Genomic DNA, 23632 nt, shown 5'->3' with positions numbered 1-23632 from the left:
TTGGAAGGGAGCAGGAGCCAGGGCAGGGAGGGGGGTAATTTTGGAGACCACTTCAGTGGTCTTTGAGGGAAAAGATGGTGGTTTAGATAAAGTGTCAGCTGCCTCTCCATTGTTCTCCCTGCACTTTGCTCCTTCATGGTTTTACTCAGTTCTCCTCTCTGGGACCTGCCTAAACTCCTACCTCTAAGATCTGACCACAGATGAGGAGAGCTTGTGCCTGACATTTTAACCTATTGCCAGATCACTGATCATTAAGTGTCTGTCCTCTCCTTCTCGCTTCTGGTTGCTTGGGTTGAACTCCCTGTGCTTTCTTAAGGAACAATTAGACAATATGTTATACTGAGCCATGTGGGAGTTTAGAGCAGAACATTTTCCTTTTATCTCATGAGACATGTGCACTTTAGGGGACACTGATATCCTCCAATAATGTTGCCATCTGACACACCGGAATAAAAAACAAACCTAAACATTCCACCACGGAGAAATTGCAGGTTAGTTGAGGGATGGGAATAAATGCTTGAGAGGGAAGAGAGGGAGAAGAAAAAGGAGGAAGAGAGAGGGAGGGATGGCATAGAGATTGACTGGTAGATGGATGCAATTCTGGTGTGTTGTTAAGGTTGTGTCTCTTGAACTTGAATGTGCTCTTGAATACCCTGGGTTCTAATGGGAAAGTATGTTCTGTGTCAGCAGATAGCAGGGCAGAGATGTTCCATTGCTTACAAGCTCTCTCATGGTGAACATGCCTTTGGTCTGTGGAGCATACAGAGTGTGGAGGCCCATGCGCACATGTCTAAGCAGGCACTTGCCCAACAGGGTTGTCTTTCTGGTCCTCTCACACAGGTGTCCTGTGAAGAGACCTCCCCGGGGTGTGGTGATAAGGGGAAAGCAGAGGTACCCTGGTGCAATGACAATTATTGTTTCATCAATTATCAGTTTTTGTTGTAGTGGAAGTTGAAACAGTGGCAGGAATATAAACATGGGCTTTGGTCACACAGTTTTTAGGAAAATGAAATTCTCCAGTTAGACCCTCCCCTTCAGTCAGTGAAGTGAGTGGCAGTTTGGAGGTTCGGAGGGGGGATAAATCAATTGGAGAAGGGTACAGATTTCTTCAGATTTTTTCCTTATAAGATGCAAAGGATAACCCTTAACAAGAATTGATAGTGGAGAACAGATATTACCAGTGAAAATAAAATAGTGATTTAAATTTAAGTTTCGGGATGCCTGGGTGGCTCAGATGGTTGAGTCTGACTTCAGCTCAGGTCATGATCTTGTGGTTCATGAGTTCAAATCTCACGTCGGGCTCTGTGCTGACAGCTCAGAGTCTGGAGCCTGGAGCCTGCTTCAGATTCTGTGTCTCCCTCTATCTCTCGCCCCTCCCTTTCTTGCACTCTGTAGCTCTCTCTCTCAAAAATAAATAAGCATTAAAAAATTTAATTTAAGTTTCTATTTCAGGTAAGGGTTAAAGATATTAAAAGTTAAAGGATTACTGTTTTGACCATAATCTTAGGGTTAGCTCCCAACTCTTTCAATCCTAAATTCAGTCACAAATTTAGATCCGTCCTGCTGAATTAATCTTGAATTCTTTATCAGCCCTATTACTTGGTTCATACATAGTAACCTGGACAGAACTTCAAGAATGCCCTTTTATAGGGTGTTATTCTTATATGCAGAAACGTTTGCCAAAAAGAAGGAAAATGTTAGAAATAAATTCTGATAGCAGGTGTGGTTTCTTAATGCAAGAAACAACAAGACTATATATATATGTGTGTGTGTGTGTGTGTGTGTGTGTGTATTTATATATATATAAAGCTCTCTAGAGTTTGGGAAAAGAGACATATCCATATTTATTTATCCATATTATATACATATATATATGCTATATATATATAAAGCTCTCTAGAGTTTGGGAAAAGAGACATATCCATATTTATAGTTTATTCATGTGGCTCACAGTTTAGTTTACTGAATCTTAGAAGATTATTGAATCTGTGGCTTACTAAGCAGGATGACAGCTGAAAAACTTCCCCTACATACCTCAGAAAAACTAAAGAGAACCTTCACTGTGTCATCCAAAGCTTAGTGGTTTTCAAGGATTCCTTGGCAGTCTGCTGGGTAGTGGTTCTAAGTGTTTGATCCCTGAATCTCCAGTTTTCATTGAAAAAACTTAAACACTCTTGTTTTTTAAACTATCTTCCCAGCTAGCTTAGTTACCTGTGGAAATTGGAACCATGTGGGTGATATTTGTTGGATAACCTGTCTCTGAATCATAGACATTCAACTTTGGGACATCAGCCCACAGGTCTCCTCTGTCCTCCACAGGGTCCTTCTGTGGCTTCTATGTTCTGCTTGATGGCAGTTAGGTTCTCCTTTGAAGTGGCTAGCCAGTCTTGACCACCTTGTGAGTTTACTTCCTACTCCGCTGTGTGTCTATGGCTCTGTCATTATTATTTCGGTGATTTTGTACTTGATCTTCTCAGATGAGGGGTCACTTCTCCCCCTGCTTCTATTGCTACCATTGCGGCTCTAACTAGAGTCTAGGCTCTTATCTCCTGACCAGTTTAATGACTCATTTTTCAAGGTCCCCAAATGCGATATCTAGGCATTCTTCATTTCCTACACATCCTCGGTGTGACAACTGTAACGTTTCATGTCACTATCATAAACGGCGTTTTTTCCAGTTCTCTGCCTTGTATAGAACTATGATCATGCCTCTCACAACCTAGTTGTAGAAGAGCAAGACCTTACTGGGTTCGTTGGACTTTCCCTGCCTCCACCTACGCTGTGCTGCCTCACCTCTGGCCTTTGTCACTCTAGCCTTTGGTTTCCTCTTTTGTCTAGTATGTAAAGTTAGCTCATTCTGATGAACACAAGTAGTAACAATTTTAAAATTGTGCTTCTTCTAAAACTTCTAGCTGTTCAGTAAAGGTTCTGAATTCCCTCTCCATCAGCCATGTTACCAGAACCAGAAATCTCTGAGGGTTTCTTCTTTTTTAATACTCAAAGTATAATTTTGCCCAATGATATGAAGTCTCCAGCATGAATGTGGAAAGAAAATCTACTTAAAAGCCAGGACATTTACATGAGACAGCCCCTAAAAAGATAAGGAAAGGGGTCTAACTTTGGACTTTTCTTATCAAAGGAAAATTCCTTACAGCTTGGCTTCCCATGTAAATGGGGGAAATGGGCACTTGTGAGGCCAACACAAATGACTAATATGCCCAAGAATATAATTTCTTATTATATGCTACAGCATTGGCATTTCGTATTAAATAATTTAGGCTCAAAGTGCCAGTGAGTATCCTAAAGCTGATCTACCATATGGCGGTGAAGAAATAGACTTTGTGGTAAAGCAGAAGTTCAAACAGAACCATGATGCAACTGTGCAAGGTAATAATGGTTGATTTTAAAGATCTCTAATGAAAGTACCTGCATGACACCAGCCCCTGCCTGGCAGCCAAAGGTAGAGAGTTACTAAAATGCTTTGGCTTCTGTGGCAGTGAAGGATTTTTGATCATCTTGTAGCCTTTCCAGGGCATTATTTGGAAAAATCAGCAAGTATAGGAAAGGAAAACGTGGAGGTTTTGAGAGCCATGCCCACTGAATTGCTACCAGGAAGAGAGATATTGGTTTTCTTTTACAACATTAAAAGAAATTCATATTTGCCAAAACGTGACCTGAATCTGGGCAGTCTTGTGTATTTACATCTGTGTACGTATGTGTGTGTGAGAGTAGAGGAAACAAAGCATATGTTTTTTTTATCCCCCTTTACCATTCTTATGTGTGTGTGTGTATATATGACACACAGTTGCTGGTGCCTAATCCTTTAGAGCACTGAATCCATCCTTTTTATTACATAGCTACTCTTGTTAGATTAGACTCCCAAGTCCCTGAACTATATAATTTTATTTATCTATTCATTTATTTATTGTAGTTTCAAGTTTTTTAAATAAATTCCAGTTAGTTAACACATAGTATAATATTCGTTTCGAGTGTAGAATTTAGTGATTTATCACTTACATATAGCACCCAGTGCTTATCACAAGTGCCCTCCTTAATGCCCATCACCCATTTAACCCATTCCCCACCCACCTTCCTCCAGCAGCCCTCATTCTTTCCCCTATAGTTAAGAGTCTGTTTTATGCTTTCTCTCTGTTTTTGCCTTTCTCTCTCTCTTTTTTACCCTCTGTTTATCTGTTTCATTTCTTAAATTCCACATATGGTATTTGTCTTTCTCTGACTGGCTTATTACACTTAGCATAATACACTTTAGCTCCATTCATGTCTTTGCAATTGGTAAAATTTCATTCTTTTTGATGGCTGGGTAATATTCCATTTTGTATATATACCACATTTTCGTTATCCATTTACCATCCAATGGACATTTGGGCTCTTTCCATAATTTGGCTATTGTTGATAATGGTGCTATAAATATCAGGGTGAATTTCTCCCTTCAAATCAGTATTTTTGTATCCTTTGGATTAATACCTACTAGACCAGTTGTTGGATCATAGGATAGTTCTGGTTTTAACTTTTTGAGGAATATCCATACTGATTTTCAGAATAGCTGCACAAGTTTTCATTCCCACCAAAAGTGCAAGAGGGTTCCCTTTTCTCTGCATCTTCACCAATACCTGTTGTTTCCTCTGTTGTTAATTTTAACCATTATGACAAGTGTGAGGTGATCTCATGGTGATTTTGATTTGTATTTCCCTGACGACTAGTGATGTTGAGCATCTTTACATGTGTCTTTGGGCATCTGGATGTCTTCTTTGAAAAAATGTTTATTCACGTATTCTGCTCATTTATTAACTAGATTATTTGTTTTTGGGAGTGTTGACTTTGATAAGTTCTTTATAGATTTTGGATCCTAATCCTTTATCAGACATGTCATTTGCAAATATCTTCTCACATTCCATCAGTTTACTTTTAGTGTTGTTGATTGTTTCCTTTGCTGTGCAGCTTTTTATCTTGATGAGGTCCCAATAGTTCATGTTTGCTTTTATTTCCCTTGCAAACATGAACTATTTTTGCAATAGTTCTCTGACAAACTGTCTAGTAAGAAATCTCTATGACCAAGGTCAAAGAGGTTACTGCCAGTGTTCTCTAGGATTTTGATGGTTTCCTGTCTCACATTTAGGTGTTTTATCCATTTTGAATATATTTTTGTGTATAAAAATGTAAGAAAGTGGTCCCGTTTCATTCTTCTGCATGCCACTGTCCAGTTTTCCCAACACCATTTGTTGAAGGGACATTTTTCCAATGGATATTCTTTCCTGCGTGGTCGAAGGTTAGTTGGCCATGTAGTCATGGGCCCATTTCTAGGTTTTCTATCTGAACTACATATTTTAGAAAAAAAAATGTGGTTGTTTCCTTAGAAGTGACTTTTAAAATCGAATCACAAATCTGAAAAGGACTAAACTATGGAGACAATTAAAGGATCACATTAAAAACAAGTCACAGAATCATGAATAGGGAAGCATAAGAGGATGTTTAGAGAGAAACCCTCTATATTACAGGTTAGGAAAGTGAGATCCAAAGTGATGAGAAAACTTGCCTAAGAATTCTTCACAACACATTTTTAACCTAGAATATAAAAACTAGAAGATAGGACTACATCAAACCTAAAGAACTTGAATCAGTTACATATTCTTACTGGTAAATAAAAAAGACAGAATTCAGTATCATTTGACAGAAAATCAATGCATCTCTGGTAAATATTCATTTAACAGTTATTTATTGAGCATACACTAAAGAATTTTCAAGGAAGTGGTGGTAGATCAGGGCACATATTAAGTATAAATCATCAATCACAAAAAAATTTAAATAAAAATTACTTATGCACTGTTATTTATGTATATTACTTAAACAGTTCAGGAGAGGTATGACTAGTAACACAACCAATTTGAAAGTATAACTCCTAGATACAGAAATCTTATGAAAAAGTAGCTCTCCTATGAAGTATTACATTCACTACTCACAAAATCTGTTTCCTTTGCTGTGCAGAAGCTTTTTATCTTGATGAGGTCCCAATAGTTCATGTTTGCTAACTCACAGTTAGAAGGGTAGTGCAAATAATACTTAGGTCACTAGTGGATATGATATTTTCAAAGTACACAGAAGAAAATGCTCAATTAGTAGGAATTGGTCCACTGATAATAAAACAATAATAAAGAAAAGAAACAGGTAAATTGATCTTTTTCTAACTGTGAGCTATCACCATGGAGAAGCATATGGTGCTAAAAATTATATCCAAAATTTTTTCCAACTAGGTACAATGTCCAGCAAGAGTAGAATATAAATAAATGTGATAGTAATGGTATTAATCTAATGATCCATTGATGCCTGGAGTATTATAATTCAAGATACAAAGTAATTACTTCTGCAATTCAGCAGTATAAATATTCCTATAAACTTGTTTACATTATCTCAAGGAATTCTGATCTTACGGAACAGAATGCTACTTTAAAAAAAAAAACACATTTCATGATAGAAAATTTCTTAGTAGAAAAGAATTAAGGACTTTCCTTCTTAGGGTGCCTGGGAGGCTCAGTCATTTGAGCATCCCACTCTTGATTTCCACACAGGTCATGATCCCAGGGTCATGGGATCAAGCCCCATCTTGGGCTCCATGCTGAGTGTGGAGACTGTTTAAGTTTCTCTTTCTCTCCCTCTGCCACTCTCCCCAACTCATGTGCTCTTTCTCTCTAAAATAAAAACTTTAAGAAAAAAAGATAAAAAGCATTCCTTCTCATATCATATTCTGTTAAAGGAACACAGATTTCTTACCTATAAGGGCTTACTAAGTATGAAAAACGTTTAATTCTTTGTTAGTGTTATCTTCAAAGAGTTACTGCACTTTCACAAAAGCAGTGAAACACAAAACTGCTGTGAAACTGCAGTGAAAACACAAAAGTGGTGTTTTTCTAAACATACCAGTCCAGACATCCATTGTGTCTTGATTAAGTGAAGTCATAATATGTGTTACTATGTAAACAATATATGTGTACAATATAACTTAAATATGTCAGGTAGAGTAGCCAAAACAGTTGTAAGCACACAGGTGTACCATACAATAATAAACTCTTGTTACACTAAATGCCACCTGCTCATCCTTGGCTCCCCCAGCAGCACAATTTCTGTAAATACAGAAGCCACCCTCTCCTCAGCAAAAATCTCTAGGGCAAATAATATGGTTCTCAAGGTGGCCAGGTGAGTCCTCATTTTTGCTACCATACAGTCATTCCTTTCCATGTCTTCATCTTTCCTAGGCTCAGCACATTTCCCAAGTTGTCGACGTGTGTGTCGGCTGCACGGTCTGGGAGCTGCTTTTGAAAAGCGAAATTCTCTAACATCTAAACTTCTCTAACATCGTCTTTTTAAACAAAGCTAATCCTACTAGATTTCATGGCGGACCTTGGAGATAGGTGTTCGGAGTAGCTAGTCAGGTTCACTCATCAACTTACTGAGCTGCTTTCAGTGTCCCTCTTCATCAGGAAAATACAAATCAAAACCACACTGAGATACCACCTCACACCAGTCAGTGGCTAAAATGATCAAATCAGGAGACTCTAGATGCTAAGAGGATGTGGAGAAACGGGCACCCTCCTACACTGTTGGTGGGAATGTAAACTGGTGCAGCCCCTCTGGAAAACAGTATGGAGGTTCTTCAAAAATTAACAGTAGAACTCCCCTATAACCCAGCAATAGCACTGCTAGGAATTTATCCAAGGGGTATAGGAGTGCTGATGCATAGGGGCACATGGACCCCAATGTTCATAGCAGCACTCTCCACAATAGCCAAAACATGGAAAGAACCTAAGTGTCTATCAGCTGATGAATGGATCAAGAAGATGTGGTATATTTATACAAAGGAATACTACATGGCAGTGAGAAAGAATGAAATCTGGCCATGTGTAGCAACATGGATGGAACTAGAGGGTATTATGCTGAGCGAAATAAGTCAGGCAGAGAAGGACAGATACCAGATGTTTTCACTCATTTATGGAACAGGAGAAACTTAACAGAGGACCATGGGGAGGGGAAGGGGAAAAATAGCGGGGGAGAGGGAGAGAGGCAAACCATGAGAGACTCTTGAATGCTGAAGAAATTGAGGGTTGATGGGGTGGGGGGGAGGGGAAGGGGGGAGATGGGCATGGAAGAGGGCACTTGTGGGGATGAGCACTGGGTGTTATATGGAAACCAACTTGACAATGATCTATTTAAAGGAAAAAAAACTTACTGAGCTGTCTTGCACAAGGCTCTGCATTGCTCGTGCCATTCCAATTCCTTCTCCAATAAAATTACGGATCCCTTCAATCTCATGTATTCTTTGGGAGCATCCCATTGAGCTAGCCAAACAATGTCCTAAATTGTTTGAACAATTACTGAGCTTCCTTTTAGGATTTTATTTGATTAAATGACTGCACAGACAGCAGGAAAACTCTCTCTCTAAAAACTCATTTATCCCTCTGCAGTACAATGAATAGTATTTCATTGCCTTACTGGGGGAACTACTTTTTTCCCTTGAGGGAACTAACTAAACTGTTTTGTCTCAAATTGTCACCTCATAGGAATTGGTTAAAAGCATACAAAAAATCAGTAGGTAAGCCAAGATTGGAAGGGTTCACTTTTGAAAGAGAAAACATGCATTTTCTTTTAAGAAAGAATTAAAACTATATATGGAGAGATTTTGGTCTGGAAAAAAGCATATATGAAGATAACCATGATTTTCATAGTAAAATTGGCAAGTCCTATATGTATATTTAGAGAGGGAACAGAGCAACTCAGATAAACAGCATGAATATCTGGTTGGCAACATGGCCATAATGAGATTTTAAGCACAATTAGAGTCTGATCCTCTGTTTAATTAATACCTTAATCCATCTGAAATTCAAAGAAAGTGGGTAATGAATCGGCAGAATGCAAACTAAATTATTTTTATTTATATAAACAGTGGTACTGAGGATTTAAAAGGGAATACTTCTATTAATTGCTGCAAACGTTTTTCCTTCTACCCACTGTTTAGTAAGTAAGATGCATCTCTGTTCCAGACTTCAATGCTCAATAGCACTTCTGTTTTCCAGAGTTCATATGCAGCACTGATTTCTCCATTTAATGCAGTATCCATAATCATACTCATCATCATCACAAAATGTTTTACATATTGCTTCACTTTTTCACATCTCTTACATCTATATTTTGGCTCCAAGTTACTACTGGCTGAAATCAGGAAAGACATCAAAAGTCATCAATCTCATTTTTCACTTGGGAGTCTTCTTACCTAGGGAAGACAAACAAACTGTTCTGGTCATGATATCATTGTGTGTGGGAGACGGAAGATCTGGTATGTCGGGTAGCTAAATAGGACAATTCAGCAGTTGTTGCAGAAAAGGACTGAGCTACAAACATTTTACTGGCACAAATGTGAATGTCCTTATCTTTCAGCTCATATCAGTACTCACCTTTAGCTGGTTCCTGAGGGCTCCTGCTTTCCTACCTTTTTTTCTTATTTTATTAAGACTAGATTTGCTCTCCCATGCTTTCACTAAGATGATGTTTGTAGGTCTTTCAGAACCTATCATTTTTATTTTCATGTTTTTTTTTTCAATTTTTTAAGCTTACTCTGTTTGCCTCTTCACAGTATCATTTGTTCAATGCTTTCTTCTCATTCCAGATTTTACTCTAAATTGAAATTTTTTCATTATATTAGAGCAAATGAATATATCCCTTTCACAAGCCTGCAGTAATAATGAATGAATAAATAACATAACTTAGTACTTAATTATATGTATTTTTCTTAAACATGAGTTACTATATATTTATTCTTGTGGCAAGAATGTCAATTGTATATTATAGTTACGATTTCTTCTGATTCTTTGTTATTTCCTACCCAGTATGTTCTGATAATAGTAATAAAGTAGAGATGAAAATACTTACTGATAATTTATTGAAGAAAAAAATCACATTAGTTATGCACATAGGAACACAGGTTTTTTTTATACAGGAACTATTTCGTAAAAAAAGAATCCTCATGTTAATCTAGTTTGCAGTGAATCACCTAAGACAATGCAAAGAGGGAAATCCTAAGATCCCAAACTCACAGCTTTGGGTTCATACATTATACTACAGTAAATGGAAGCAAATATTTTAGTTAGTTAGGATTTTATTTTTCTGAATTATTCTATTGTACTGCAACTAATGCCTTTAGAAAAGAGACTTGGGTGTTAAGTTTATTTCTGCCCCCCCCATTTTATCATAGTATTTACTTATCTTGGATGTCATTCCATCTAACTTCATGACAGAATATAATAAACATAGCTATTGAAAATATATTTGGAATATTAAATTTTGCATGTGTGTGTCAGGAAAAACAAAGCAAAATAATTTTATTAAAATTTAGAGAATAAACTGAATAGAATTTACATTAAAATTATATAATGTTAACTTGTAGAACCTAATGGTCTGCATAAAACCTAAATGAAATTCAGAATGGTGTTTCATTTCCACGTAGCAGGTGTTTGAGCACCTGCTATTCTCTAAGCATTTGGTTAGGAACTAGTCAGAAACATCAAATGTAGTGAATGTAGAAAATACTTCAAATGGACTAACTTTATTGTTAATAAAGCTAGTAGAAAAGAAGAGGAGGTTAAATGTAAAATGCAAGGGATTGTCAGGAAGGTTTTGACACGTGAATACATGTATCTCCTTTGGGGATGGGAAGCTAATTCACAATGACGGAATCGCTGGTCACCAGTAAATTTGGTGAAATCTAAAGTTCTTTCAGACCCACATTTGACATAACTAAAAGTAGAGAAGAGCACATCCGTGGTTACATTTTACTTTTTTTCAACTTTTGCTGGGATAGGTACTTTTTAAGCTAATCAACATTCCCAAGACTCTAATATCTTGTCAACCTACAAAATCCCTGTTAACTTTTAAGATATGTTAAATTCAGAAGACAGAAAGATGGATTTAAAGTGATCATCTGTAACATTAAAATATACTACGGTTGTTTTTACTTTCTCATTATTTTAAAGAGTATACATGTTTTAAATCATGAAAACATAGAACTGCATGATCTGGAAATAAAAATCTTGCAGGACCAAATTGCTCCTAGCCCTTCTTAGTTATTTACAAATATGATGACATTTTAAAGTCACAGCTATATGATGTGAAAACTGTAAAAGAAAATAACACAACCTCACATTGTTGTTGTGAAAATGGGTTATGTAATATGTTATATACTGTACAGTGCTATGCAATATCATCCATGAGTGCTTACTTAGGTGAGGTGGTTAAAACTCATTGATAAATCCACATAAAAGTAAAAATGAGGACGGGCTAAATAGATAAGGGGCTTTAAGGAATCTACTCCTGAAATCACTGTTGTAATATATGCTAACTTGGATGTAAATTTTAAAAAATAAAATAAAATAAAAATGAAAATGAATGACTGGAGGAAGGACAGATAATGTCTCTTTTATCTATAAATACGTTTGCACATTTTAAATATCGCTGGAGAAATGAGTCTATGGTAACTAATTTTCGTGAAAAGGGAGATATGTAAACACTTGGTGGAGGACTGATAAAGACTATATATATTGGACAGGTTTGTGATGATCTGGACAAGAGTGAAATGCTACAAATATGCTATAGGTCTATTGTGGACCCCACCCTGTAACAAGTCCTGCATACACATGGACAGAACAACTCTCTTGGGGAACTAGTGGTTAAAAGCTCAGTGGCCTTCATGCTTTTTGCCAAACGTTATTTTTCCCAAGCTCTGGGGAGGGGTAGGAGTTCTTCTTCTTGGGAGAAATATCTAACATATATCTCCCCATCTCCTAGCAAATACCTTCTCTGCAGATGACTCCTCTGTTTACTTCATGATGCAAACCTCATGATGCAAATAGCGAGGCTGAGTTGAAAGTAGGAGGGGGAAACCTTAAAAAAAAAAAGGCACATGGGTGACTCAGGTCATAATCTCATGGCTTGGCTCAAAGGCTCATGAGTTTAAGCCCCATGCGGGGCTCTTCTGACAGCTCAGTCTGGAGCCTGCTTTGGATTCTGGGTCTCCCTCTCTCTCTACCCTTTCCCTGCTTATGCTCTGTCTCTCTCTCTCTCACTCTTTAAAAAATAAACATTAAAAAAATTAAAAAATAAAGAAAGTAGGAGGAGCTATTTTGGATGATGTTTACTCTTACTGGGTTCAAGTTTAAATCAAGGTAGGAGCAAGGCCATAGGTAAGTCAGAAGGTTCTAAAATACGTTTAAAAGAGTATGGTCTTTCAGAATCAGATAGTATGACATTTCAATCTTGTATGCTGTATTTATTAACTGTGACAGATTGGGCAAAGGATTCAATCCACTAGATTTCAACTTCCTCATAAAATTGAGGCTTTTTTTGTAAAATATTTAAAAATATAATGAGATAAAATATGTAAACTTTTCTTATGATGTTAAAATAGGAATAAGTTTCCAAAATCAGGTTATTCTCATACTTGTTTTTATTTTCCATTTGGATTTATATTTAAAAATGAACCCAGATGGGGGCGCCTGCGTGGCTCAGTGGGTTAAGCGTCCGACTTCGGCTCAGGTCATGATCTCACGGTTCATGGGCTCGAGCCCCGCATCGAGCTCTGTGCTGACAGCTAGCTCAGGGCCTGGAGCCTGTTTCAGATTTTGTGTCTCCTTCTCTCTCTGACCCTCCCCTGCTCATGCTCTCTCCCTCTCAGAAATAAATAGAACATAAAAAATTTTTAAAAATGAACCCAGATGAAACAGTGTTACTAACATATACACTCTGTTGTAGTGTAAAGACAAACCTCTAGTTGTTTTTACTTTTTTAATTTTTTGTTTTTATTTATTATTTACTTAGATAGGGGGGAGGGGCAGAGAGAGAGAGAGAGAGAGAGAGAGAGAGAGAGAGAATCCTAAGCAGGCTCTGTGCTGCCAGCATGGAGCCCAATGAGGGTCTCGAACTCATGAACTGTGAGATCATGACCTGAGCTGAAACCAAGAGTCAGATATTTAACCAGCTGAGTCTCCCAGGCACCTCAAACTTCTAGTCTTAATGCTATGTCAGGTCAGGACCACTGTGTGCCTTGTTCACTGATTTATCATAGTTTGTAGTATAATGCTTGAAACATACACCCTCAATAAGTGTGTAAGTAACTGACAAAATGATTGAGTAAATACTATGGTATCAGAGATAGATATTTAATTGGCGTTATATACTGAAAAGCTCTCTGGACTTTATCTCAATCTCTCCATCAATTATTTCCTCTGTCAACTGAACAAATGACCTATGCCTTATACTAATTTCTTCAACTGTAAAGTGTATTTAATAATGTCTATTTCATAGGGTTGTGTGGCAATCGAATGAGATATCAGATATAGACATATTCTGTAGGTCACAATTAGTATAGGAAAATGTATTGTCATTAGTATGAGTTGTTTATAAGTTTGTGTCAGATTTCAAAGAAAGCCTTTATTAATTCACTGATCTTCTTCACTTTTACTATTAAATGAAGGGAATCCCTTCTCTTGTGAATCATACCACACACCTTTAAGTAGCTGGCTATTTGTACTTAGCCCTGTTCTAGATGCAGATACAAACAGGAATGAAATAATTAAGCTCCTCACTTCCAAAAGTAAACGAATGTTTATTGGGAAATGACGTCAGAGAAATGGTACAATATCACTTGTAAAGACAATCCTGAGGAATGAATAAAATTTTCTCAAAGCATAAAATTAAAAGCCATAAACTTCAAAAGTTTATTTTACTATTACTACTATCACAACCATTATTAAAAGCTATGCTTTATTAAGTGTTTGTTAAATTTTAGGTTCTTTACTAAACAGGCTGCACGCATTGCTTGATTTAATGTTCTACTAACCTTATGGAATAGGTATGGTCATTCTCATTTCACCCATAAGAACAATTGAAGTAAAGAACTTTGCACAAAGTTTCATAGGGAGTAGAAGGGGTGGTGGAGGCTTCACAGTTAGTTACCTTAGACTCCAAACAAGTGTGTTCAATCATTTCACTGAAGATGTGACTTTTAGTTGCACCATGAAAAGCGAATAGCATAGTTTTGAGGAATGAGGGAGAGTACTTAGAATATATATATTCTAGACATGGATATTGTGAGATATATGTAGAATGGTGTGACTTTTAGCATGACTGGAGTGATAGTCAGTTAAACATGTGGCTCTCAGTATCCACTCAAATCATGATCTCACAGTTTGTGTGGTTAAGCATTATGTTGGGCTCTGCGCTGACAGCACAAAACCTCCTTGGGATTCTCTCTCTCCCTCTCTCTCTTCCCTTTCTCCACCCATTCTCTCTCTCTCTCTCTCTCTCTCTCAACAAACAAACAAACTTAAAAAAAAGGCAAGAGGTATAATTTTACTTTATCTTCAAAAACCCATAATATCACACCTGGGAAGAAGCTAGCCATTATTAGTCAAATGTTGTCTGAATAAATAAATTACTATTTGGAATTGAATTTCATTATTGCCCAAGGACATTGAGGTGAAATAAATCCTACCATTTCAGGGGTAGGTTTCAATACATGGTATCTTCCCCTCTAGTCCCGTGTGAAATTTGATGGTGATAGACCTCATTTCAACAGAATGCTTTAAACTGATTCAGGTGTGTATTGAGCTACTAACTACAACAAAAATATCCAACACCTGATGGTGTCTATTTCATCAAGGTCACTGCTAATCCAGACATAGAAAACTAAAAGTGAAGGGAAATACACAGTGTCATGGAAATTTTGATTCTGGCCCAAAGGACAGAAAAATGTAAAACTTTCAGCCCTTTAGAGCCAACTACAGTTGATCCACAAACAACGTGATACTTACATTGACCTTCCATCCCCCGCACAGTTGGAAATCCACATATAACTTCTGACTCCGCCAAAATCTAACTCTGTATAACTTACTATTGACTGGAAGCCTTATGGATAATATAAATAGTCAATTAACACATATTATGTAGGTTATATGTATTATATGCTGTATTCTTATAATAAAGTAAGCCAGAGAAAAAAAATGCTATTGAGAAAATCATATGAAAGAGCAAATACATTTGTAGTACTGTACTGTATTTATCTAAAAAAATCCACATAGAGGTGGATCCATGGACTTCAAACTCATGTTGTTCAAGGGTCAACTGAAGTTTAATTTAAGATTATTTAGCTTTTTTGTCAATTAACCCAGTGGACATTACAATGCATGAACAAGAAAGTTTCTAGAAATCTTCCCATGTGTAAGTATTTACCTTTTTTCTTTCTTTATGTTTATGTTGTTAACAATTCTGAGGTCAATAAGAATAATTAGTGACATCTCTTTTTTTTTAAGGGAATAGGGTGCAGAACTTTGTCAAAAGGGCTTCTAGAATGTTTAGTCAATATCTTGTACAACAGACAGTTAAAAGATTTCTGTAGGGAAAAATACTAATTTCATAATTGATGCCTGTAGGTTTATACTCTCATTCAAATTTGTCACATTTGTTTCTTGGGCTGCAAAGAGGCTGGTGGCTTGAATATATACTGGACCACAGAAGGAGAGACTGGTTCGGATATATATATGGTTTTGGTTTTCTTTGTCATGCACTGAAAGATAGAGGCTCTACCAGTACAGACTAGTTCATATGTCGAGATGCCTTGCATGTCTGCCAGGAAGCCTTTTATCACCTACCACTTCTTGATGGCCAATAAAAACTCAATTCTTATTTGTTCCATATTAAGCATATTAAGTGTCTCAATTCGACATTATAGATCTTAATATAATGATGGTGTCTGGCTAGATAAGACATAACTTACGCTTTCATTTCAAGCATTTAATTTTACTAATCTTCTTAACATGGCTAATATATTTATTGTTCAAAAGTTGGACGACTGTTTTCTAGGGCCACCAATATATCATCTTTACGCCATATGTAATTACACATGAAAATTTTCAATAGTTTTCATAAGACACAGAAAATGTGCTACCTAGAAACATTACTGATTTTTTTGTTGTTTCCATTTTCAATTTTGAAATTTCTGTGAGAATGAGTGCTTAATTATAAGTTAGTCGTTCTAAATCTGGAGTGGTTTTGCCTCCAGAAAGGACATTGACAATGTAGGTAGACATTTTTGTCACAATTAGGGGAAAGAGAGCTATTAGTATTTGGTGGGTAAAGGCTAGGGATGCTAAGAAACATCCTATTGCTAAACATACAATGCATAGGATATCTGGACAACAAAGAATTGTCTGGATCAAAATTTCAATAGTTCTCAGTTGAAAACCTTGTTTAAATAAATACTGTAAAAATACTTTTGAAGATATTTATAATACAAAGGAACACACCTGCGAAGTCAAAGTCTATTTCAAGTTATTAAGATATGTGAAAGGTAATGCATGTGAGGCCCCAACATATGCTTAGCAAGTAATAGCTTCATAATAGCAAGTCATATTTTTATTAAAATAAAACATGAAAAGTAAACAGTTCCTTGTGATGGAAGTAAATCCAAAAACTAAATAGAAAAAAAAATTCTTTCTCTGTGCATGTTACCATAATAGATAATGCTTAGTATGAGCATAGACCCTTATATCTCAAATCTACATTTAGAAGATGTAAGGCGATGCCATAATGAAAACATCAATAAGGGCTCCTGGGTGTCTTAGGAGGTTAAGCATTGACTCTTTTTTAATTCTTTAACATTTATTTATTATTGAGAGACAGAGAGAGACAGAGCATGAACATGGGAAGGGCAGAGAGAGGGAGAGACACAGAATGTGAAGCAGGCTCCAGGCTCTGAGCTGCCAGCACAGAGCCTGATGTTGGTCTCGAACTCATAAACCATGAGATCGGATCGTGACCTGAGCCAAAGTTGGATGCTTAACTGACTGAGCCACCCAGGCACCCCACGTATTCAACTCTTGATTTCAGCTCAGGCCATGATCTAGTGGTTCATTTGATTGAGCCCCATATTGGGCTCAGTGCTGGCAGTGTGGAGCCTGCTTGGGATTCTCCCTCTTCCTGGCTCTGTGCCCTCTCCACCTGTGCGTGCACTCTCTCTCAAAATACATAAATAAGCATTAATTTAAAAACATTGATAGAGATGACAGATGGCAACTACACTTGTGGTAAGCATTTTGTAATATACAGAATGATCAAATTACTATATTGTACATCTGAAACTAATATAATACTATAGGTTAATTACACTTCAATAAGAAAGAAAGAAAGAAAGAAAGAAAGAAAGAAAGAAAGAAAGAATTAAGAAAGAAAGAAAGAAAGAAAGAAAGAAAGAAAGAAAGAAAGAAAGAAAGTATGAAGGGAGGGAGGGAGTGAGGAAGGAAATAAGTATCCAGAGCTTACTAGCCTGTAAATTCTTTAACTTCTCATCTCCTTCTGAGTCCAGGCCTGGCTTACACATATCCAGTCAGTAAATTTCAATTTACTTAGTTAAATTACAAGAAAATATTCAATTTCATTTTGGGGGAAGGGAAGCGTCTGTTTTATTACTATGTTGTGCTATTGACGGTGTTTTTAAGAATAATTCTGAATTAATACCAAAAACTAAGTTGTAGCCCTAAACTCATAAAAGAAGTGGAATGTGCATTTTCTAAAGCAACTATCTGATACAGAGGTATCGGCAGCGACTGAGAGCGTTGTGGGGGAAGGTAGTGCGGCCCTTCAGAGGAAACAGCAAGAGGAACTCGGGCAGAGTAAATCTCAAGACTTCAGATCGCTCTCCTCCTTTTTTTGCTTTGTGTCTCCTCAAACACGATTATCTGAGGACTGCTGAGCCCCACTGAGTCGTTAGCCATAGTTTCTGTCTTTCTTTGTCTAACTACTTAATTACATATAGTCTCTTCTTCATGGAATTCTTCCCTTCCCCTTACTCCCTCTTTTACTTCCTGATACACATTTTTTTCTCCACTAAATAAGAAAGAAGGACAGAAATGGGAGCTGACTCTGATATCCTGTGCTCTTCTGTTCTTATACTGATCCTTCTCTTCCTTCAGCTCTTTCTCTCATAAGGAGGATCTACATTCTCAATACCTAGTCTCACAAGCCCTGTGGATTTATACATGTTCACGGGATAATCTATAGAGCAGTGTTTAATGATACAATGACAGCACATTTCCACTGGAGGCGTCCATCTCAGGGATATGTTGCTCCCATTTCTTTGACCTGGGGTCTCTCACAACATTATTTATGTCAACCAACACAAAGCACTTAGAATTTTTTATAGTTCTTGAGGGATTTCCATAAAATAAATTCTGCTTACTTCTGGTGCCAAGAGATCAAGAGAAAAATGCAGTATAAAGGCACCAGATAAATGTGTGACATAGAACCACTTGGGAATGGCTCAATGTTAAATTTTATTTAATTCTTTGAGATGCACAAGCCTTGAAGGATATTCTGGGAAGACTTAGTAACACTGGTCCTCTCTTCTTGGAGCGTGTATCTCTTTCTTGTCTTCTGTCAGCTTTACTTCTGCAAGCAGCAATGGGTTGCAGGTCGCATGCAGTAAGCAATCCTAATTTCATTTTCCTGGCACTCAAGTTTACATCGGCCATTACCCTTTCTGCACTCTCTCCTCAAATCCAAGCTACCATAGTGGGGATATTTCTTTCTGGCTGTAAGAAGGAAAGAATGACAGAAATTAGCAATTTAGCTATAACACGCCCATATTTTAAAAGGAGAAAGTCCGAGAAATAGAAGATTACTGTGTAGGTCAAAAGAAAATGTTCCCCTTCTAATTTACTATAGGGAAAATCTTACCAAAGAAAGTTTAAGTGAATGGATTGTCCCTTGGTGCAAGTAAATCCTGAAAAGTAGAAAGTGCCTTGGGTCTGAGTTAGGTGTGCCAGCTTGCTTCTTACAAGTGATTGGACAGTAACTCAAGGATAGTTCCCCAAATCAACAGCCCAAAAAGTGCTCATTATCTTCTCTCAGGTTTGGGCTCTACAGTTATCCAGTTGCCTTTGAGTTCCCCCTTTTCTGCTTTCGGAAATATTGTTTCAACAAAATGTTGGGTTTTTTTGTTTTGTTTTGTTTTTTTTAGTTCTTTAAGCAATTTCTATTGCAGATTGATTTTACTTTTCTAAAATCTTGAGAGAGGCAATGCGAAGCAATTCTTCTGAATTCCTACAATTCCCCTGGGTCTTTTGGGATTTACTTCCCATAAAAAATTATTTAACTTAGACACGTGTATGATGACAGCACTAATTTAAAAAAATGGGAATGACTAGAAGGTAAGGCCATTGTTGACCATAACATGATTTTTAATATTACCAGTGCTCTGGACTACATGTTTTATCTTATCATTTGGAAATTGATTTTCACTTAATGTTTATATTCAAAATAGTTGGAGATATTTGGGGAATTGGGAGATATTGGTCTGATAGGTTGTAATATTCATTCCAAGCCAAATATATTTTAAGTTTATATTTCACAATATGTGCTGTCCCACGTGTTTTCAGAAGCCTTATGTTGTAGTACATTTTTCGTATACACATTATCTTACTCATGTGGTGACATTAAGGGGAACTGGTATGGGAAGACTCTAAATATTGATGGCTGACCAAAGGGCAGATTCAAATATTTTTGTGAACCTGTGGTATGAAAAGAAATAAATTTTGCCACTAGTTACAACCATTAATTAGGTGTGGTGTTCTAGTCAGTCCCCTCAAAGGCCAGGCCTTTCTACATATATGTTCTGTCTGCATTTCCAACAGTTGGTGGTGAGTAGTGATACTTCTTAGTGAATACCTGGACTCAGAGCTACATTATCTATATTATCAGTATAAATATCTGATATAAAACCAGCTATTCTATTAAAATTAGCTCTCATCTCACTACAACTGGAGCAATGCAGAATATGACCCAATTTACAGCAGAATAAATAGTTACATTGCACAGATTGAATGCTAACTTCGAAATGTCAGTATTGATTCTATAGTTTCTGAGGAATTACTATTATCAAACCCATGAATGATTTGCCAGTGAGAGAAACCTGAATTATACTCAACACGAGGACTGTCACACTTGATGCTATAGATCAGTATTCCATCTGAAACTGACCCCACCCCTTCTCTTATTCGTTCTTTGTCTTATTTCACCTTTCCAAAAATATTGTCCCTTTTCTTGTCATTTTGAACTCAAAATATAAGTAGTCCCCAGGCCTGTGTGTTTGGATCATGGAGGGTATTCACCTTTGCAAGCCTCCAGCCACTCATTCAACTATTAGGTACACACCTTGTTAAGCTCTAAGCCAATCCCTAGTTTAAGCTTTCTCACTCTAAACACTATTGACCTTTTGGGCTGGACAATTCTTTGCTGTGGGATGCTATCCTGTTCACTGAGGAATGTTTAGCAGCATCCTTGGCTCTACCCACTAGACGCCAATAATAGCAGTTGTGACAATCTAAAGGTCTCCAGACATTGCCTAATGTCTTCGTGGGGGTAAAGTTGCCTCTAATTGAAAACACTGTTTTCAGGGATTAAAATTACTGTCTTGCAAAGCTGTGAGAAGCCAAGCATTGTCTATACCCTCAAATACATTGTTCACATACTGTCTTCTCTCTGATGTCTCTGTCAGGAAAGTAACCTCTTTTTTTTCACTGCTCTCACAAAGCATTTCATATATATCATTCATACTGCATCTATTAACATGTTAACATGCTAGGAAATTTCATTAAATAGTATAAAAAGTTTTGTTTAATATATAAGATAGAAATGAGCAAGATATTCCCTACAATATCTTCAACACATCATTTCTCTTTATTTTCACTCACCTGCTCTTTAATCTTTTAGGCTACCATTAACCTCCTTGGGTGGGGGGTGGAGGGGGAAGCAAGACTATTCTTGCAGCACAAAGCTATACTATCCTATATTCAAAATATATGTCAAATTTAAAGAAAAGTGATTATTGACAACAACATTTTTTTTGGTTTGGCAGATAAAGCCAAACAGTACATGGGAGTAAAACGATACTTCATTTCTAGACGTGTGGTACATTTATAACCTCTATAAATGAAGAGGAAGGCTAAGTGACTTCAATAGACATTTACCTGCATAGACAATTTAATAGCTTTTATCAAGATATCTCCTCATCTGTAACTGTCAGAGTGAGAAAATAATGAAACTTTTCTACCTCAATTTTGAGTAAGGACGTTTACACTTTGCAATGAGATATAAGAACAACTGAAGAACTTCAAAAAAGTCACACATATGACAATTTATTTTATGTAGTTTAATTCACCCCTCATATGTTGGTGAGCTATAAGTTGAAGGACAACATTCTTATTGCTTTATTGTTTTTTACATGTTTAAAGTTTCAATTACAGTTTAAATTTGTACAGAAAAATAGTATCTTGACATATTTCTTTTACTTTGAATTTTTGTTGTTGTTGTTGGTAAGAGTAGTTTTCTAAAAGTTTGGTACAAGTGGGATTAACAAGGTCAATGGTTTTACCTTGAAAATATAAGGAAAAATATTTAAAAGGTTAATAACAGTGATGCACTGTTGGTGTAATCTAGCTACTCTATTCCCACTGTATTCTCAATTCGTGGGGTTTTTTTCTTTGAGAGAGAGAGAATGCACATGGGCATGTGTACTTGCACACAATGTGCTCACTTCAGCAGCACATCTACGGGTACGTGCACACAAGTCGGGAAGTGGGAGAGTGAGAAGGGGAAAGAATCTTAAGCAGGCTCCATGCCAAACACAGAGTAGGATGCAGGGTTTGAGCTCATGACCGTGAAATCATGACCTGAGCCAAAATGAAGAGTTGGAGGCTTAACTAACTGAGCAACCCAGGCACTCCTCCCCAAATGGTTTTTAATCTCTAAGTCTACAGGGCACATGATTTTTCACAGTTTGTTGATAAATGCACAAATGACTTTAATTATTGGTAGGAGCACCTGATATGGCTGTTATAGAGAAAAAATAAGTTACTAAGACATAAAAATACTTGACATAGCAATCTAAGCATGCTAGCTACTTTGACATTAAAAAAGGGAAAAGATTTATCACATATTAAGAGCTATATGAATCTGTATAGATTTTGTTTTTGGCCCTTTCTAGTGCTGGAAAAAGAATACAGAGTCATTTTCTAATAATTTTTGAATGGAAGGAAAGGAAGTTTTTCTCTGAGTTAAATGAACAATTAACTGTATTTCTTTGTTACTTCATTTATGTTTGGCCCCTATTTAGAATTTTATCCACTTGCAACCTCTAAATGATAATTTATCAGTTAATTATGTATATACATTTTTAGATTGTCATGATGGACCTTACAGTATTCTCAATGAAAGAATAAGTTAATTTGATCTCTTAGCCCTCTGTTATGATTCCTATTGGGCCTAAAAAAATCAGCCAGGTACCAAAAAAGGAATATTTTTCCCAAGAGGTAGGGAATTTGAGCCTAATTTTAGTGCCAGTTAGGTAGACTTGAGCTACATCTTAAGCTCTTCATATAGAAAGTATTAGACTCAATGAGCTCTTCTTTTCCAAAATTTATTATTCTATTTCTGTACAATTCAAACTTACACATTAACTCAGGAGGAGAGAATCTTGTTACATACCTGATGTGAGAAGGTAGCCTTTGAGGGTGGAAAAAAAAGCTCATGAAAAATATAGCTTTGGTACAGAGTATTACATTCAACATTCATGTGATCTACAGTACTCAAAGACAGGGGGTAGTGACCAGAAATATATAAAGAAAGGCTAACAACAGACATAATTTGCCTGTATGCCAAGAACAGAACAGTAAGAAAGACTTCTGACAAGTGGAAGTAGTATACTGGCATAGAAAGAAAAGTTAAATACGTCTTTGTCTAGCACTGAGTCGTCTATCTATCCCTTACCAGTTGATTATTTTAATGAACACTTTTTCCAGTAAGAATTGTTTCAGTAACAAACTGTTTCAGGATGAAGCTAATGAGACTAATGTATCAATCTCAATTTCTAGAACTTTTTATTTTGAACTCAATTTAGATTTACAGAAGAGTTGCAAATATAATAGTAGTGACGTTCCCATTATGGTAAAATCTCACTCAATCATGCTACATTATCAAAACTAAGAAATGAGCATTGATATAATACTATCAACTAAACTGCAAATTTTATTCACATTTTACCAATTTCCCCACTATTGTCTTTTTCTCCCTGTTCTGGGGTCCAGTCCACAGTACCACATTGTATTTAGTATAAAATTTTTAATCCTTATGTTATTACCGTATTTTTAATAAGAAACAACTTATGTCTCCTCAAATTCATTAGCACAAACACGCCCATAAATATTTACATGTTACCTGGTAAAATTGTGACCCAAAAGAGCAGAATAAAGAAAAAGAGATGAATCTTCATGGTAGAGTTTCTCAGGGAAAAAAGATATATGTCAAGAGATCTTTTTCAAGTCAAGTGTTTCCAAGTAAGAAAACAGAGAATCCTTTTATTTATAGATTCTCCAGGGAAGTGGTTTTAACTACTGAGGCTTATCAATAGCAAGAACATTTGTATGCTTGGTTGAATTGTGCAATGTTCTAAGAACATGGTCACAAGAATTATTACTAAATTTTTCTCATAAAAGAAAAATCAGCTTGTGTTACTTTATTTTTT

At 36.5% G+C, this 23632-nt stretch overlaps 1 protein-coding gene and 1 pseudogene across 1 annotated transcript; both read right to left on the bottom strand.

The window, feature by feature from the left end:
- Positions 1-9086: 9086 nt before the first annotated feature.
- Positions 9087-17434, bottom strand: LOC120227482 (annotated as a pseudogene).
- Positions 17435-18495: 1061 nt separating this feature from the next.
- On the bottom strand, positions 18496-23380 carry LOC120227481 (beta-defensin 110-like). The gene is made up of 2 exons (XM_039225592.1): positions 23326-23380; positions 18496-18644 (listed from the first exon to the last, which is right to left on the bottom strand). The coding sequence occupies exons 1-2, from the start codon at positions 23378-23380 to the stop codon at positions 18496-18498; spliced, it is 204 nt and encodes a 67-aa protein (XP_039081523.1).
- Between the last annotated feature and the right edge of the window lie 252 nt (positions 23381-23632).

Source organism: Hyaena hyaena, unplaced genomic scaffold (genome assembly GCF_003009895.1).
Source record: "Hyaena hyaena isolate Hyena2069 unplaced genomic scaffold, ASM300989v1 scaffold_2395, whole genome shotgun sequence".
NCBI lineage: Eukaryota > Metazoa > Chordata > Mammalia > Carnivora > Hyaenidae > Hyaena > Hyaena hyaena.
The sequence above is the reverse complement of the archived record's forward strand: the minus strand, read 5'-3'. Positions and strand labels throughout refer to the sequence as shown.